This window comes from Dendropsophus ebraccatus, chromosome 4 (genome assembly GCF_027789765.1).
Source record: "Dendropsophus ebraccatus isolate aDenEbr1 chromosome 4, aDenEbr1.pat, whole genome shotgun sequence".
In the NCBI taxonomy this organism is placed as follows: domain Eukaryota; kingdom Metazoa; phylum Chordata; class Amphibia; order Anura; family Hylidae; genus Dendropsophus; species Dendropsophus ebraccatus.
In genome coordinates, this window is record NC_091457.1 from 39,439,202 (window position 1) to 39,458,156 (window position 18,955).

An 18,955-nucleotide genomic window follows, 5' to 3' on the forward strand; every position below is an offset into this window, starting at 1 on the left:
AGAGTCTGAGGAACCATACATAAATGGTAGCGCTGCATCCATACTGATACATATTAAAAAAAATATCATGCATGTTTAGGGTGCGTTCACACGTACCACATCCGTAGCGGGTTTCACGCTGCATATCCCTATTGATAGTACTGTATGTGACAAAAGTCTCAAGCAAATTAAAATGGTGTTTTTCTTTCACAGTTCAGCTCTCAGTGTATGTCCGGCTGTGTGTGCCCTCCTGGCCTGGTTTCTGATGAGAAAGGAGGTTGTATTAGTGAGCAGAGGTGCCCATGTATACACAATGAGGCTACATACAAACCAGGAGACATCATCTCAGTTGGGTGTAACACATGGTAAGTCTTTTGATTCTGACAATCAGCATAGAAACCATTAGAGAAAACCTGACCTGGGCCTGTAAACATGCCCTCTGGGCTGCTTTGGAGTCCAGTGGGTGGTCCTACTTAATGATTGACAAGCTTCTCTTGCTCTATAACATAATTCGGGAAAATTGGATTTGATGTTCAATGTAACAATGAATCCAGATGCTATGGACTTGTAGCAGTCACATTTTGACATCAAGAATTCCTGGGAGGCCTTCTCCCCATTGACTCCATACTTTATATGATTTTGTATATACTGGTTTTCTTTTTTTTTCCCGTAGCACTTGTAAGAACAGAAGATGGCAGTGCACTCATAAACCTTGTCTCGGCACGTGTTCTGTGTTTGGGGATGGACATCACATAACATTTGACAACAAGGCATTTACCTTTAGTGGGAAATGTGAATATATATTAGCCCAGGTACATTATTACATTATAACAGCACATAAGAGCTGACCTGAATGGAAAGTGTTGACTGACCATGTAATACACGCATCTTTCTTTTTACAGGATAACTGTGGTGAGAATGGAGGTCAAAACTCTTTCAGAGTCATCACAGAAAATGTGCCATGTGGGACGACCGGCACCACGTGTACAAAGAACATCAAGTTCTTTATTGCAGTAAGATATAATCTGTATAATAAAAATGAATGTCTGTCCATTCTCTATATACTTCGGAATGCCTGAACCATTTGACCCCAAATTTGGCATGCAGATACATTGGGTGCCGGGAAAGTTAGAGGTTAGATCTACAGGATAGGAGAGGGATGGGGAGGAACGCCCCATAGAAATGAATGATAGAACCTCCACACTGCACACACAGGTGACATCATTAGAGCTGTGTGTCTCCCCAGCAATGCACAGGTGAGGGGATTAGCCTCAGCCAGATCTATACAGACATGTGCAGATCCAAGGAATCATAGTCACAGAAATGACAGCCAGGCCTTGTGGAAGATCACAAGGAGAACAGACCCATAGAAACAAATGGTAGAATGTTCTGGAGATCAGATTTTACCTCAAAATGATGATGTAAGTGTCTGACCACACCCTCCTCCTTGCGTGCACACACACACACATACATACACACACACACATACACTTGTACACAATAATGGTAGTTGAGAAGGTATACTGATGCCTTAGCAACCTGCACTATGCACTATGGTGTCTATGCACCTGGCAATAAAATTGACAATGTTGTATATACAGTCTGATCACATGATGACATCTCAGTTTGGCTATTGGGTATTTAGGATGTTAAAAGTTTTTAGTTTATTTGTAATGTGCATAAGTTATAATTTACATGAACAGTGCAGACCTATCGGGGTATATAGGGTTCCCCCATACAAAAACAAACAAACAAGGGCATAGATTGGCCTCCTGGGCAACCTTGGAACAAATCTAATTAACACACTGACACTGTATACCTGGGCAGCTCAAGATACATTTTTTAGCATTTTATATTTAAATAAAAAAAAACTTTACTACAATATCTTTTAAAGCTCAATGCCATGCCATTGCCAAATATTGTTGACTTGTCAGATATAGGCTTGCAGTAAACATCCTCCTTCCTCGAAGTCCCATACCCATGGCCATTTTTATGGACTGGAAATACTCATCAGGGAGGCTTTCACGAGGTTTCAGGAAATAGTCAGTATTTTCTGACAGTAAAAATAGGAGAATAAAAAACAATAAAACTAATAATAAAAACACATACTTAACTGCAGCAGCACAGCTCTATATCTTTTCTGCTCCCTTCTCACTCTTCTCATGTGCCGGAGTGCTGGGGAGAGAGGGACCTCTTGTGGCCAGAGGCATAATGCTGCCTCCAGCCATAAAGTTGACTGCCAAGGCAGGAAGCCAATGGTTCTCCGTCCTGTCAAACACCTTCTGATTAGGAGCATATACAGTTAAAGGGCCAGACACAGAACCTGGTTACACTTGCTTAGGTTCTGACGCAATTCCGGCCAATTTTCGGATGTGCATCCTGCGCTGTACAGAATTCCAGGTGTTCCTATGGGGTTCTATAGGACATTTGTGGTGGAATTCCAGACAAAAATAGGACAGGATCTATAATTTCCTGACCTATTTTCCAGCATAGGATGCACAGTGTGAACCAGGGAGGGAACACTGGACATGACAGGCTCTGGTACAACAAGCGGGCGCAGGTATCTATATCTCCAGGTAGATGGTCATCGGAGGGTGGTCGCAATAGACCAAATAGACTCCGCAGGTGAAGTGGATGAATTTTATTGTACACAACGCGTTTCGGCCCTCCGTATACTAGGGGGCCTTTTTAAAGTAATGCAGACATGGTACAGCGGCTCAGTTTATAAGGGGTACATCTAATGGAAACTCCAAACAAAGTTCATAAAATAAAATACTTTTTTTCGTCCAAGATTAGAAGAAATTCAGTTATGACACAGGAGCTTACTTGCTGTAGTTCTATATTCCACGGTCAGGTATCTCTGTACGTAGCAGAGAGTGTTCACGTGACCTGCATGATGATGTGGCGGGGACACATGATCCAACACCATAGTAACGACGTCTGCGGTACGCACTTTGCGTACGTGTACGCTCCGTGCTTAGCGATATCATAGCATGTTAGTTCGCACTTTGCTTCTTGAAAATGCTGAGTGCGTTAGGACGTCTGTAGAGGGCATATATTAAATTAAGAGAGATCATTCACATGATATACAAGTAATTGCAAAGATATTATTAGAAGGTATTAGAAGGTATTAAAAGGTATTAAAACTTATGAAATTAATTAGATATGTAAACAGCCAGATAAATATATAAATAAATAGATAATATGGGTAATGTGGAATATTTACAAACAAATAGGTAAATAAATAAGTGGTCATAGATGAAAAAAGTAAATAAATAGATAAATATAGTCGAAAAGATGAATAAATAGATAGATGTTGGTGCAATTATTTCATACATATTATATTCTGATTAATAAAAGTAATATGATACTACCATCTAGTGGACGTAAAGTATATCAGCATTAGAAATTCATCATTTTGTTATTAAGTGCAGCCTATTGCTGATAAATACAGAGGTAGACAAAAATGAATAAATGTTTTCAGTGATCATGCTAATTCTATACATTCATTTAGACCCTCCGGAATCAGGATTTAGATTTTGTAAATCCAATATGATTCTCTCTTACAAAGGCGAGACCAGCGATCTGGACAGGTATCCGTAATCTGTTCAATGGGAAAGATTTTTATGCCTGAGAAACAACTATCATGTTTTTCTGTTAAATGTTTAGATACACTCTGTTTTAAGAACCCCTTAGTGGTGTTATATCTGTGACCTTTATTCTTTTATGCAGGGGTTGCTTCTTGCAGCCAACATATTGTATACCGCAACTACAGGTTAAAAGATAAATAACAAAAGTTGACGAACAAACTAATCTCTGTTTAATTTTAAAAGATGTGCCGTTGTGTGAGATTTAAAAGAGGTAGCCCCGTGTGCTATATTAGAGCAACGTTATCGTTACCTTCTTTGACAACCTTCTTTTTCTCTTCCAGGTTGCGAATTCTACTCTAATTCTAGTGCGATTATGTTTCCAATTGTTAGACCTCTAAGGTATGTCAACTTCGGGACTTCCATTAGGCTTTCATGAAGGTGGGTATATGAGGTTAAAATGTGCCAATGTGTAAATAAGATATTTTTAATGGTTTTAAAATTGTCATTGGAATTTTGAATAGATCCCCCAATTTTATCACCACGTTCAATGACAATTTTAAAACCATTAAAAATATCTTATTTAAACATTGGCACATTTTAACCTCAGATACCTACCTTCATGAAAGCCAGAAGTCCCGAAGTTGACATACCTTAGAGGTCTAACAATTGGAAACATAATCGCACCGAGTAGAATTCGCAACCTGGAAGAGAAAAAGAAGGTTGTCAAAGAAGGTAACAATAACGTTGAATCCCCCCAAAAAAGGTATTTTTAGATGCGGCAAACCCCTCTGTCTTTGTTGCTCTAATATAGCACACAGGGCTACCTCTTTTAAATCTCAGACAATGGGCACATCTTTTAAAATTAAACAGAGATTAGATTGTTCGTCAACTTTTGTAATTTATCTTTTAACCCGTAGTTGCGGTATACAATATGTTGGCCGCACGAAGCAACCCCTGCATAAAAAAATAAACGGTCACAGATATAACACCACTAAGGGTTTCTTAAAGCAGAGTGTATCTAAACATTTAACAGAAAAACATGATAGTTGTTTCTCAGGCATAACAATCTTGGGTATGTGCACACTGAGGAAAAGGTAAGGAATTAGGTGAGGAATTGAAGAGGAATTTCAGCTTGATTCCACATTCCGTCGAAAGAATTGACATGTTAGTTTTTTCGTCGGAAAGCGGAATCAGCTGCCCTATTGAATGGTGTCTATGGAGCCGGCGGAAAGGCACACATCCGTGAACGCGTACAGCCGTAGGAATTCCACGGAGTTTATCCGCAAGAATTCTGTAAGGTGAGGAATTAGGTGAGGAATTGAAGAGGAATTTTTGGGGATTCTGCTATAGGAATCCTATATAAGGGTATGCGCACACTGAGCAATTCTCGAGGAATTGAAGCAGGAGGTTTTCTGGCAGAATTCAAGAAGAATTTAAGCCCTCCATTGACTTCTATAGGATTCCTCTAGCAGATCTACAGCAGAAAATTCTGCTCAGAAATTCTGCAGTGTGAACTACAGAGCAGAAAACCCTTTGAACACAATGGGATTTTGCTCTGTACATATTTTACGGGAGGAATTTCAAGCTGAAATTCCTCTTCAATTCCTCACCTAATTCCTCGCCTTTTCCTCAGTGTGCACATACCCTCAGACAATAGAGCAGAGGAAGGTTTCAAACCAGCCTAGATAGTAGACAGAGGGAGAGAAGCCTATGAGGACAGCTTATTCAGGCTGGAAAGAGGAGAGCACCAAAAAAATGGAGCCTGCAGGGAAAAATCATAAAGGCATAAAGAGGAAATGAAGCTCACACAGCATATTGTAGAGGCTGTAGAAGCAAAAGAAAGCTATAATCTTAACCCCTTAAGGTCAAAGCCAATTTTTGTTTTTGCGCTTTTGCTTTTTCTACTTTATGTTTAAAAGGCCATAGCACTTGCCTTTTTGTCACCTAGAGACCCACATGAGCCCTTATTTTTTGCGACACCAATTGTACTTTGCAATGACAGAGTTTATTTTCCCATAAAATATGCTGCGAGACCGGGAAAAAATAATTTGCGCTGTCAAATTGAAATAAAAAAGGAATTTGTTCTCATTTCAGGGAGTTTCCTGTTTACTGCGTTCACCCTGGGGTAAAACTGACTTGTTATTTATGTTCCTCAAGTCATTACGATTACAACGATATGTAACATGTATAACATGTATTCTTTATGTGATGGCTTGTAAAAAAATCAAACCATTGTTAACAAATATATGTTCCTTAAAATTGCTCTATTCCCAGGCTTATAGCGCTTTTATCCTTTGGTCTATGGGGCTGATTGAGGTGTCATTCTTTGCACCATGACATGTACTTTCTATTGGCACCTTGATTGCGCATATGTGACTTTTTGATCGCTTTTTATTAAATTTTTTCTGGATTTGATGCGACCAAAAATGCACAATTTTGCACTTTGGATTTTTTTTTTGCGCTGACGTTGTTTACCGTGCGAGATCAGGAATGTAATAATTTAATAGTTCGGACGATTACGCGTGCGGCGATATGAAATATGTTTATTTATTTATATTTATAAAATGGGAAAAGGGGGGTGATTTGGACTTTTATTAGGGGAGGGGATTTTTTATTAATAAAAAAAAAACATTTTTACTTTTTTTTTTACATTAACTATAAGTCCCCCTGGGGGACTTGTATATACACAGCACTAATCTCTCATAGAGATCAATGCTGTGTATATACACAGCAAATATCCATTAGATCGGTGATAGATTGCTAGGCCACAGCAATCTATTGCCGAGCCAGGATCAGCATCATTGCGACGCTGAGGCCCGTCACAGGCAGAAGGACGGATCTCCCCCCTGCGATGCGATCCGACCCACAAACACCAGGGACATGCGGCGCAATGCCTCTAAATGCAGCTGTCAGGTTTGACAGCTGCATTTAGAGGTTTAATTAGCCGGCGCGGCAACGGGACCCGTGTCGGCTAATAGAGGCACTCCCCGGCTACAGATTACAGCCGGGAGCAGCGCCGTTCACAGCAGGGTCCCGGCGGGTCCCCTCTCTGAACTTCCCCTGCGGCACCATGATGTATTAGATATGTCATGGGTCGCTAAGGGGTTAAAGAGAATCTGCCAGCTCCTGAGACCTAGCTGAGGTGCTGACAGTGTGCTGTGGCTGGCAGTCCCCTAGTGAGCATCGTGCCTTTTTGGTAATTTTCAGTGCAGCCGATTATGCACAATCTTATGTACCTACTGTAATGAAGAGTCAAAGAGGAGTTGTTCGTGCCATACTCTGGCACACCTCACTACTCCTTCCTGCTCCCCTTTCTTCATGAATAATCAATGCTGTCTGGCCTACTGCTTGCTCAGCTGTCAGATTGCAGATCAGTCCTCTGTAGGCCTGATTTATGTCTGAACGAAACTCAGGTATAATTGAATCTCTTCTCCCTAATATGTTGGAGCTGTGGTCTAATGGTATCTCCCCTGTCTAGAGACCTGCCAGTAGTTTATTCCCTGGTTGGAAATTAAATTGAGGTCTTTCTTTTTCTCATTATTGTATCATTTTTAAGGCTATGTTCACACACAGCATTTTTGCAACCAAAACCAGGAGTGGGTTGAGAACACAGAAAGGCTATGTTCTAACACTGTTAAAATTGAGCAAATGGCCATCATTTAATGGCAAATATCGGACGTTGTTTTAAAATAACAGTTATTATTTGCCATTAAATAGCAGCCATCCACTCAATTTCAACAGTGTGAACATAGACTTTCTGTGTTTTCAATCCACTTCTGGTTTTGGTTGCAAAATACTGACCAAAATACTGAGCAAAAATGCTGTGGGCGAACATAGCCTTACAAATGATACAATATTGAGGAAAACATACATAAAGACCAATATTTCATTTGCATCAGGGGATTTGAACTGCTGGCAGGGCTCTAGACAGGAGAGTTAGCCCTAGACCACAGCTTCAGCTATATCTGATAATTTCTTTTAGGGTACAAACACACACAGCAGATACGCAGCAGATACGCAGCAGATTTGATACTGTGTACAGTTATTTAGATCTAATCTGCTGCGTATCTGCTGCGTATCGCAGCAGTAAATACGCAGCGTATAAGCCGTGTGTGTTTGTACCCTTAGACATAAACTGCCTACAGAGGACTGATCTGCAATCAGAGACACTGACTGACAGCTGAGCAAGCAAGAGGAGGGCAGCATTGATTATTCATGAAGAGGAGTGGAGAGGTGTGCCACAACCAACTTCTCTTTGCCTCTTCAGTACAGTAGGAGACTTGAAAATTACAAAAAAAGCACCATGTTTATTAGGGAACTGCCAGCTACAGCACACTGTCAGCACCTTAGATAGGGCCCGGGAGCTGACAGATTCCCTTTAAAGGGCTGTGTCTTTTTTTTGCACCATTACAGGTACAATGCAAGAGTAAAATAATATTTTTCAGATTTGTTCACTGTGTTTAAAGCATAAGAATAAATCCATTTTACAATACATTTTATTACATGTTGAGTTGAAACTGAAAGTTTTTTGGGGTACAATCAATAGCAAAAACATGGGCCCCCAATGCCCATCCACCTGCTGTTTTTTAAGGTTCTCCCCCTTGTTAAACCACTTTGGAGTAGGTAATACTGAATGCCATAGATAGTCTCACATCTAAATATATGTGATCCAAAGGATGAAGAGCTTCGACTTGAGGAAGAAAAGATTGAAGTGTTGAAGAGGGATGAATACAATAAAATTCCATATGAAGTTATCCGAAGAGGCATGTATATTATTATTAAAAGTGAAAATGGGGTCTACCTCATGTGGGACACGAGGACAACTGTCCATTTGAAGCTTGCTCCACATTTTCAGGTAAGATAGTTTCATTATTTTTGTTCAATTTATTGACGACTCCTGAAAAAAAAACATTTAAAGTGGAATTCCTAAATCAGGTTATATTATTTTCTCTATTCTGTATTTTAATTGATGATATCCTGCTTTACAGTTCATATTTATTTTCTGACTGCTCAGGCTCTGTGCCTATAGACATAAAAAAAAGAGTCCCCTTGACATATGTTTGGCTAACATACAGTATTTCAGAATATCTTTATTGAACAACATGGTCAGCTACACTTTTCACAACATGGGATCCTGCTTAAGGGTACAAACACACAGGCCGGATCCGCAGTGGATTTCTCGCTGCAAATTTCCAGCAAAATCCCTTGCCTGTAGTTTCTATGAGAAGACATACCGTATTTTTCGCTTTATAGGACACACCTTTTGATAAGACGCACCCCTGATTTTAGGGGGGGGAAATAGAAAAAAAAATATTTAGCTCATTGTCACAGTTTGGAGATAGCAGCAGAGTGATCGGTGCCAATCACCCCATATAGTGCCCCACATAGTAGCCAATTCCCCCATATAGTGCCCCACATAGTAGCCAATGCCCCCATACAGTGCCCCCATATAGTAGCCAATGCCCCCATACAGTGCCACCATATAGTAGCCAATGCCCCCATACAGTGCCCCCATATAGTAGCCAATGCTCCCATACAGTGCCCCCATATAGTAGCCAATGCCCCCATACAGTGCCCCCATATAGTAGCCAATGCCCCCATACAGTGCCCCCATATAGTAGCCAATGCCTCCATACAGTGCCCCCATATAGTAGCCAATGCCCCCATACAGTGCCCCCATATAGTAGCCAGTGCCCCCATATAGTAGCCAATGCCCCCATACAATGCCCCCCATGGTAGCCAATGCCCCCATACAGTGCCCCCATATAGTAGCCAGTGCCCCCATATAGTAGCCAATGCCCCCATACAGTGCCCCCATATAGTAGCCAGTGCCCCCCTATAGTAGCCAATGCCCCCATACAATGCCCCCCATGGTAGCCAATACCCCCATACAGTGCCCCCATATAGTAGCCAGTGCCCCTATATAGTAGCCAATGCCCCCATACAATGCCCCCCATAGTAGCCAATCCCCCCTGCGACCAGAAAAACAACAAACAGGCTACTCACCTGTCCACCGGCCCCAGCAGCTCCTCTCCCGACACTCCGGTCTCCCGTCATCCTCCAGCACAGGCAGCGAGGGACAGAGAGACTGCAGCTGCAGAACACTTCCGGGACACAGGCAGCTTCTCTGTACCCCGCTGCCTGTGCCTGGAGGATGACGGGAGGCCAGAGTGTCGGGAGAGGAGCTGCTGGGGCTGGCGGACAGGTGAGTAGGACAGCGATCTCCTCCGCCCGCCCAGCCGGCCCCCTCCATCGCCGCTTAGCTGATCAGGAGCCCAGGAAAGTGCTGCTCATTGCACTTTTCCGGGCTTCTGATCGGCTCAGCTGAGCGGGGATAGAAGGGGCAGGCTGGGCCGGCGGAGAGGATCAATACAGGGGCAGGTCGGCTTCCATGCGGTGCTCGGCACTGCTTGGGAGCTGTCTTCACTTTATAGGACGCACTTAGTTTTTCCTCCCACTTTGGGAGGAAAAAAAGTGCGTCTTATAAAGCGAAAAATACGATACTTGCAGCAGGATTGACATCCCGCTGTGAATATGTAAGGAAACCTTCCCGTTAACCCCCGCCGGCCTGAGCATACTGTACCTGGTCCATGCTTCGGCTTTGGCTGACCAGGACGTCCAGCTGGGAACCCTCGAAGCAAGCTGAAGCATGGACCAGGTACAATATGCCGGCCGGCGGGGGTTAACGGGAAGGTCTCCTTACATATGCACGGCGGGATGTCAATCCTGCTGCAAGTATGTCTTCTCATAGAAACTACAGGCAAGGGATCTGCAGCAGATTTAGCTGAAAATTTGCAGTGAGAAATCCGCTGTGTATCCGGCCTGTGTGTTTGTACCCTAAATGTAAAAAGGGGTTTTCTGAACTGAAATGATTAAAGTGACTCTGTACCCACAATCTCTCCCCGCCAAGCCGCTTGTACCATTGGATAGCTTCTTTTAATCCAAGATCTGTCCTGGGGTCCGTTCGGCAGGTGATGCAGTTATTGTCCTAAAACAACTTTTAAACTTGCAGTCAAATAGGTGTGGCTTAGAGTGTCTATGCTCTAGGCTTGCACCTCCGCTCTGTCCCTCCTCCCTGGCCTCATCATCATTAGGAATGCCCACTGCTTCTCCAGGATTCTCCTATTCATCACCTGAGTGACTACTGCACATGTTTTGGATCATTAAGGCACCTGTGCAATGGTTACTCAGGTGATGAATAGGAGAATCCTGGAGAATAGGAAATCCTGCCTGGGGCGTTCCTTATGGTGAAGAGGGTGGGGAGGAGGGACGGCGAGGCGGTGCAGGCCAGGGCATGAGTACTCTAGGACACGCCAATTTGACACAGGGCTTCAAGTTTAAAAGTTGTTTTTTAGGACAATTACTGCATCACCTGCCAAACAGACCCCAGGACAAACCTTGGATTAAAAGCAGCTATCCGAAGGTACAAGTGGTTTGGGGGGGGACAGATTGTGGGTACAGAGTAACTTTAAGGGTCCTATCCTCAGAATAGGCAAACAGTTGTTGGTCAGCTGTGTGCTTACACACACCCCAGCCAATCAGCTGTTGAGCACAGCTGTGTTGCCAGCACTACACAATGAACAAGCTGGAGGCGGTTAACTACGTTCGTTGTGTAGAATTGGTGCTAGGTAACTGCAACACCACTACACCATAAGACTTGAGCTGCAGTAACAAGATCCGGCCAAGATCCTGTTTCTGGCCTTGTTAACTATGTAGTGTGGACATCGAACTGCTGATTAGCAGTAGTACCAGTTGTCAGCACCTCATCAATCAACGATTGATGGCCAATTTTCACAATAGGCCGTCCATCATTTCAAACCACAAAACCCCTTTAAATTACAGAGTTTTCAAATAATTTATTTATGTTTATTGTTAAAATAGGAATATTCTACCTCACATTAAATTTTCTTTCCTTTCTTTTTCCATTTTTGCATTCCCTGAAGAGAAACGTCTGCGGCCTTTGTGGTAACTATGATGGTAATGCAAACAATGATTTTACCACTAGAAGTGGCTCAGTAGTGGAAAACTTGATGGAATTTGGTAACAGCTGGGAAACTGACCCCAAATGTCCAGATGTGAACGTCATCTTAGATCCTTGTGCCAAGAACCCATACAGAAAAGCATGGGCACTGAAACAGTGTTCAATCATTACCAGTGATGTCTTTAAATCTTGCCATTCTCAGGTAAATTCTCCTTCATTTTAGGCTGGAAATGCGGAAATGTGAACCTAGCCTTAAAAGAACTCAGTACTACATTAGTGTTTCAGTGACCAGACACTCTTGGGAACATTGCCATCTTCCACTACATCTTTTAATTAATAGCAATTGAAAATTAGGTTAATTATTAGAGATGAGCGAACCTTGAGCATGCTCGAGTCGATCCGAACCCGAACTTTCGGCATTTGATTAGCGGTGGCTGCTGAAGTTGGATAAAGCCCTAAAGCTATGTGGAAAACATGGATATAGTCATTAGCTGTATCCATGTTTTCCAGACAACCTTAGAGCTTTATCCAAGTTCAGCAGCCACTGCAGCCCAAACTAGAACTCAGGGGGCCCGCTGAAGCTCCTGATAGGTCACTGCTGTTTCCTTCTCCCTTCTCACTCCTCCCCGGGCCCCTCCCCCACCCTCCTCACTAGCTTCTCTGGCTGCTTTCTCCCTGTCGGGACAGAGGAGGGGGAGGGGCTCAGAGACGGGCTTTGTGTAGAAAATCTGGCTTTTGGCCTGCGGCACAGGGGTTAAAGGGGCCGGGTCCCATACACGCAGCAGACCCATTCAAATTCACAGTACTGGATCCGCAGAGGATTTTGATGCTAACTCGCAGCATCAAATCCGCTGTGGATCCGGTAGGTGTGAACATACCCTAAAAGCCTCTTGAAGCCACACAGTGCCCAGGACTTCTACTGGTTTTCTCCAGGGTCTCCCTTCTTCACTATGGGCTGTTACAGATTTTGCATTCATGCCTGGGAGCATCAGGTTATACCTCTGCATAGATGGATCCTAGTAATCAGAAGGCCCAGGTTTATCTACTCTGACAACAATAGTCTGATTCGCCCATAGCTACAACTTATAGATGGGATTGGTTGCTATGGACAAATCTGACAATTTTTGTCTAAGACAGGTCAGACACCTCTGGGATTTCCATGTAATAGCAATGCAATGCTTCAGCATTATCATGAGCAGCTATCACCAGCCCAAGCCGAGGGCTCACATCATATCATTAGAAATCCTTTAGAATTTGCTTTTGGGCATGACCCGACCCCTGGGAACATTGTTTGTACAATGTGTAGGGAACATGATCTGTTATGTAAGCTTTGTATTATAGTGTCACTGGAGTACCTTTACTTCTGCTTTACCAATCATCTGGTCACCTACCTTTTGTATTATGAGGTTCTGCAGCAGCTGAGGTGTAGGATGAGGTTCTGCAGCAGCTGGGGTGTAGTATGAGGTTCTGCAGAAGCTGAGGTGTATGATGAGGTTCTACAGCAGCTGAGGTGTAGTATGAGGTTGTGCAGCAGCTAAGGTGTATGATGAGGTTCTGCAGCGGCTGACGTGTATGATGAGGTTCTGCAGCAGCTGAGGTGTAGGATGAGGTTCTGCAGCGGCTAAGGTGTATGATGAGCTTCTGCAGCAGCTGAGATGTAGGATGAGGTTCTGCAGAGGCTGAGGTATACAATGAGGTTTTGCAGCAGCTGAGGTGTATGACGAGGTTCTGCAGCAGCTGAGGTGTATGATGAGGTTCTGCAGCAGCTAAGGCATATGAAGAGGTTCTGCAGCAGCTGAGATGTGTATTATGAGGTTTCATGTGTATTATGATGTCGGTGTAGCACCGTTCATCAGTACAGCCTCTTACTTTATAAAGAACCTGACATTATATTTTAGCTGTAATTGTATGTTCCAGCACATATCACAGCTGCTGCAGAACCTCATCATACTACACCTCAGCTGCTGCAGAACCTCAGCGCCCTTCAGCGAGACTTCAGCGCCCGAAGCCCGGCGAGTCCGATGCCCATAGAGAATGACGGAGCATCGGACTCCCCATTCATATGGGCGTCTGACTCTGCTGTCAGTGCGCGCGCCGGGCTTCGGGCGCTGAAGTCTTTGTGACCCGACCGACTCAGGAAGCAGGACCCGGCGGGATCACGTGAGATTAGGGGGATCTAACAGGGGGTCGGGAGCCTGTCACCCTGGCACGGGGGGGTGACAGGTGTCCTTTAAGGTGTATGGGGCCCCAAAATTTCTGATGGCGGCCCTGTTTGTGACATAAGAACAGTTTTTAGTAAGCCCGTTCATATGCATGGGAAAGCCTCAGAAATTTCTGCAACAAATCTAATGAGTGTAAATATACATTAATAAATTGTATGGATGTTATAGTTTAAAAAAAAGTGCATAAAAAAGCAAGGTGTGAGTAAAGCGAGTAAACAGGAGCAAGCAAGTGCCAACCTGTCAGATCAGCACTCGCTTGCACCTTGCTCTCCGCACTGTTACACGCGCCGAAAGCGAGCAGGTGAGGGGGGGGGGGGGCGAGGAGGGGCTCCCCAGACGATCTAAAGCATTCTGCTGCCGTCGCTCCTATTACGCGGAGCGATGGCCAGCAGACCATTGTTATTGTTGAAAACATATTCAAAAACAAGGATCAGCCAACATTATGTATGTCGGTTGATCCTAGCCTTTTAACCATAACTACTACACCAAGCAATTATAGGCCGTAATGGCTGTTAACCAGCCGAGTAGGGCCGAAAACCGTTTGTAATTATAGGGTCTTAAGTCTTGCAATTGCTTGTCAGCCATATTAAACTGTATCTCCATCAACAGGTTGATCCCAGCAAATATTATGAGTCTTGCATCAGGGACTCGTGTGCCTGTGATACGGGTGGGGATTGTGAATGCTTTTGTACCACTGTCGCATTATACGCTCAAGCTTGCAGTGAAAATGGAATATGTGTACATTGGAGAACACCAACTATATGCCGTGAGTCTGAAAACTATTCACATTATAATCTACGTAATTGTGTTAAAGGGAAACTATCAACATAGTGCATGGGGAGCTAAGGATGAAGGTAATTTTCTTACCTTGGTCCTCAGTGCTATTTTCGGTATATTTGTAGGGGTATTCTAATGAGGCTTTTTGGTGCACTGAATGCACCAATCTGCCCAGCTGACTGATCACTCCTAATGAATATTGGAGAGGTGCACTGCTCTGCTAATATTCTTTAGGAGGGAAGAGAGGCTGGGGGGATTGATGCACTGAGGCTGGTAGCCCCGCCCACATGCACCAAAACACCTAATTAACTCCAAATAACCCAGTAATATCCCGAAAACTGTGCTGAGGATCAAAGTAATAAAGTTACCTTCATTCTCAGTGCCCTGTGCACTATAGGGGCATACAGTTTCTTTTTAAAGGGGTACTCCAGCGTGGGGGCTATTTTTGGATCTGGCCAGGGAGGAGGTGGCTGAGAGAAAAGACGTCCACTCACCTCCCCGGTCCCAGCGGCGGGTCCCGCATCGCGGCGCTCCGGTCCCCAATTCCCGGGCACTTCCTGGTGTTTGACGCGGCCTCTAGACGTAACCTCTCAAGTCCACTCAGCCAGTCAGTGACAGTGGCGGGATCCGTTTTAAGTCCGCTCAGATCCCGCCTCTGTCACTGACTGGCTGAGCAGACTTGAGACGTCAAGTCTTGAGCCCGCGTCAGACACCAGGAAGCGGCCGGGAATCAGGGACCGGAGCGCTGCGGTACAGCCAGATCCAAAAATAGCCCCCACGCTGGAGTACCCCTTTAAGTCCTTCATATATTTTTTAATGGCTATGTACTATTTTTGCTTTTAAACTTCTTTTTTAACCTTGTGTTTAAATGGCCACAGCACTTTCATTTGATCACCTACAGCCCTATATAAGCTCTTATTTTCTGCAGCACCATTTAGTTTGTAATTCCACACCACCGCCGACACTGTCGCACAATACAGATAATGACAGGTCCGGTGCAGCAACGAGTTCAGTGTCGGACTGGGCTACCTAGGCCCACGGATTCTTGGGGCCCACCCAACATACAAAGACATAATCAGTGCCAAACCTTTTACGTTAGTACAGTGACTTTGCATAGAGCTGTGTATGTGACCAGCAACGCAGTTGTGGTAAAACAGCATCATTTATGTAGAAACTTCAATGAAATTGAACAATATTACTGTAAAAACACATACAAAATATCATGTGTGAACACAGACTCAGAAGATGAAGGGAAAAAATGACCATCTAGGCTAGAATAAGTCTTTAAAGGACCGTCAGGAAAGGCATCAGGGGTCATTAAAGCGTTAAAGGGATACTCCGGTAAAAAATAAAAAAATTATTTTAAAATCTGATGTCAGAAGTTACAGATCAGTAAATTATTTCTAATTAAAAATCTTCAGTCTTTTTCAGTACGTATCAGCTGCTGTATGTTCTGCAGGAAGTAGTGTATTCTTTTTAGTCTGACAAAGTGCTCTCTGCTGCCACCTCTGTCCATGTCAGTAACTGTCCAGAACAGCAGCAAATCCCCATACAAAACCTTTCCTGCTCTGGACATTTGCTGACATGGACAGAGGTGGCAGCAGAGAGCTTGTTTTGCATGTTTATGCAAAACATACGTTGTGTGAACATGGTCTTAAGATGTAATCTGCCATTTTATACATGTACCAGGAGAAGAGAGGGAACACACTATACGGCGCACATGGTGTATTACTGCAGAACAAATATGTGCAAGTGGCTGAACTTGCTGCTCACCTTTGCTGGTCATGCTACAAGCCCAACACCGCCAGTCACTTTAGCGGTGGTTTATACACCTTGATGCCGCTTGCAGCCCTTTCAACGGAACCAGGAAACTTGGTACAATAATTCAGCAGCGGAGACAGCACCAAAGTAGAAAAAAATCTTGTGACTTTATTAACTCCCTCTTGTGCGATGTTTAGGCTTAACTTTAGGCTTTCTCAGGGCTAAAACGAAACATCCCGCTAGAGGGTGTGAATAAAATCACAATATTTTTTTCTACTTTAGTGCTGCCTCTGCTGCTGCTCCGGAGGGGGTACAGACAGATGAGGGGTGCATAATCCTACCTTTCACTGATACTGCTGCTGCTCCGGAGGGGGTGCAGTCAGATAAGGGGTGCATAATCCTACCTATCACTGATACTGCTACTGCAAGTCCGGAGGGGGTGCAGTCAGATGAGGGGGGCATAATATTACCTATCACTGATACTGCTGCTGCTGCTCTGGAGGGGGTGCAGTCTGGTGAGGGGTGCATAATCCTACCTATCACTGATACTGCTGCTGCTCCGGAGGGGGTGCAGTCTGGTGAGGGGTGCATAATCCTACCTATCACTGATACTGCTGCTGCTGCTCCGGAGGGGGTGCAGTCAGATGAGGGGGGCATAATCCTACCTATCACTGATACTGCTGCTGCTGCTCCGGAGGGGGTGCAGTCTGGTGAGGGGTGCATAATCCTACCTATCACTGATACTGCTGTTGCTTCTCCGGAGGGGGTGCAGTCAGATGAGGGGGGCATAATCCCACCTATCACTGATACTGCTGCTGCTGCTCTGGAGGAGGTGCAGTCTGGTGAGGGGTGCATAATCCTACCTATCACTGATACTTCTGCTGCAGCTCCGGAGGAGGTGCAGTCAGATGAGGGGGGCATAATCCTACCTTTCACTGATACAGTACAGGCCGGACTGGGGGCGCAGCTTAGGGGAGGCCTGCATGACTGGACTTTGGGGGGACAGAGAGAAGGAGGTAGAGTTCAGTTAAGGGGGGAGGGGGGGGGTTACTAACGTTGGAGGGGGAGGTGGGAGGTGTAGGGAAGAAGGGTGGGGGCGGAGAGGGGTGGGGGCAAGATAGGGTATAGGGGCTAAGGGATTGGGGGGCTAGGGGGTATGGCAGGTAGGGGATTGGGTGCTAGGTAGGTTGCTAGGGGCGGGGGAAGGCAGTATTTAAGGGGAAAAGGGGTTAGGGGAGGGCATAGCCAGTTTTACTGCCGGAGTGAAAGGAGCTAACAATCTTGTGTTACTGGCTTACCTGTCATGGAGTCTGTGGAGGCTATTTTGGAGGAGTTGAGGAGGGCGGCTGATGTGCGGGGGCCGCAGTGGCTGCACGATCACTTTCGCACCGTGCTGCAGGGGTCTGAGGAGGTCACCGCAGGGCCTTCCTCACAGTTACGCCAGCCGCGGAGGTCTCGGCCTCCGGCGCGCCTTATCCCCGATGAGACCCCTCGGGCCAGACGCCGGGTAGGGAGCCCCTCTAGGGCCCCTCCGGTCCGGACCACGGGGAATTCAGCTGGCAGTCGTAGGTCCCGGACCGGGAGGAATCCCGCTGGTAGGCGTGGCCTGCAACGGGGGGAGGAGTCCCCTCCCCTTCCTACAGTTGAGCCGGCGTTGGAGGCGGGACCAGAAGCGGCTGACTCGCCGAGGAGGCGTGCCGGTGAGTCAGCCCGGCATCTTGTCAGGCGTTCCCCCAGGGCAGAAGTGCGGAGACCCGGGACCGGGTCGTCTCTCCGGCGTGTGAGCGGGCAGCTGGGTGCTGGCCCCGCACTCGTTTCCCCGGTGGAGTCGCATGATGGAGGACGCGGGCCGGCAGAGGGTGACGTCCGGCGCCGCGGTGACGTCAGTTTCGGCGCTAACCCGGAAGTAGAAGCCCGCCGAGAGTCGCGAGATCCGCTGGCGGCACCGTTTCCTGGGATCAGCGCAGACGGGTCTCATCAGGACGCAGGACCTTCGGCTGTTGGTTCACAGCGCCCAGGCAGCCAGGTGAGTCACCCTCTTTACATACTGTGGGGGGCATGTCTGGGGGGAGCGTGCCTATGAGTGCGGGGGGAGCCAGAGGGAGCTTTGGGGACCTGGTACAGGGATTGCGGCACCTGTTAGAGGGGCTGGAGAATCGGGTGTCAGCAGAGGGTAGAGGGGGGACCGGAGCGGTGGTGTCGTCACCGGTATCGGCTTGGGTAAGCACAGGACAAACTGTGGAGGGTCCGGTTGGGGGTGCTGCAGGGTCAGAGGCTGCAGGGGTGTCGGGGTCAGGGGTGTCCGTGTCGGTGCAAACGCAGGGGCCTTCTGCGGGGGGTGATGGGGAGGTGGTGCGGCTTGATGACGCTGCAAGGGCGGAAGTATATGTATGCTATGAGGGTCCCTTGGGTGCCCACCTGAAGCCGGAGGTGAAGGAGCAGATCTGGAAGGGCGAGTATGTGGAAATATTCTCGCTCCTTCCACTTGAGAAGTTCAATCTAGATAAGTCAAAAAAGATTGATGAGAAAACTGAGAAGGAGGAGAAGAGGAGGTACAAGCTGATTCCGCGAACTTTTGCCAATTGGTTGCAGGCGTTTGCGATTTTGGCAGGGGTGATTGGGGAGCGGGCGCCGGAAAACTGCTC

The 18,955-nt window shown here is 45.8% G+C and overlaps 1 protein-coding gene across 1 annotated transcript in view; it reads left to right on the forward strand.

Moving 5' to 3' along the window:
• LOC138789258 (mucin-5AC-like) overlaps positions 1-18,955 on the forward strand; it is a 106,197-nt gene that overhangs the window by 33,179 nt on the left and 54,063 nt on the right. The window contains exons 20-25 of the mRNA XM_069967859.1: positions 193-344; positions 653-791; positions 882-992; positions 8,245-8,424; positions 11,513-11,752; positions 14,382-14,538. Of these exons, the coding sequence (XP_069823960.1) occupies positions 193-344; positions 653-791; positions 882-992; positions 8,245-8,424; positions 11,513-11,752; positions 14,382-14,538 (979 nt within the window). The remainder of the gene's footprint in view (positions 1-192; positions 345-652; positions 792-881; positions 993-8,244; positions 8,425-11,512; positions 11,753-14,381; positions 14,539-18,955) is intronic.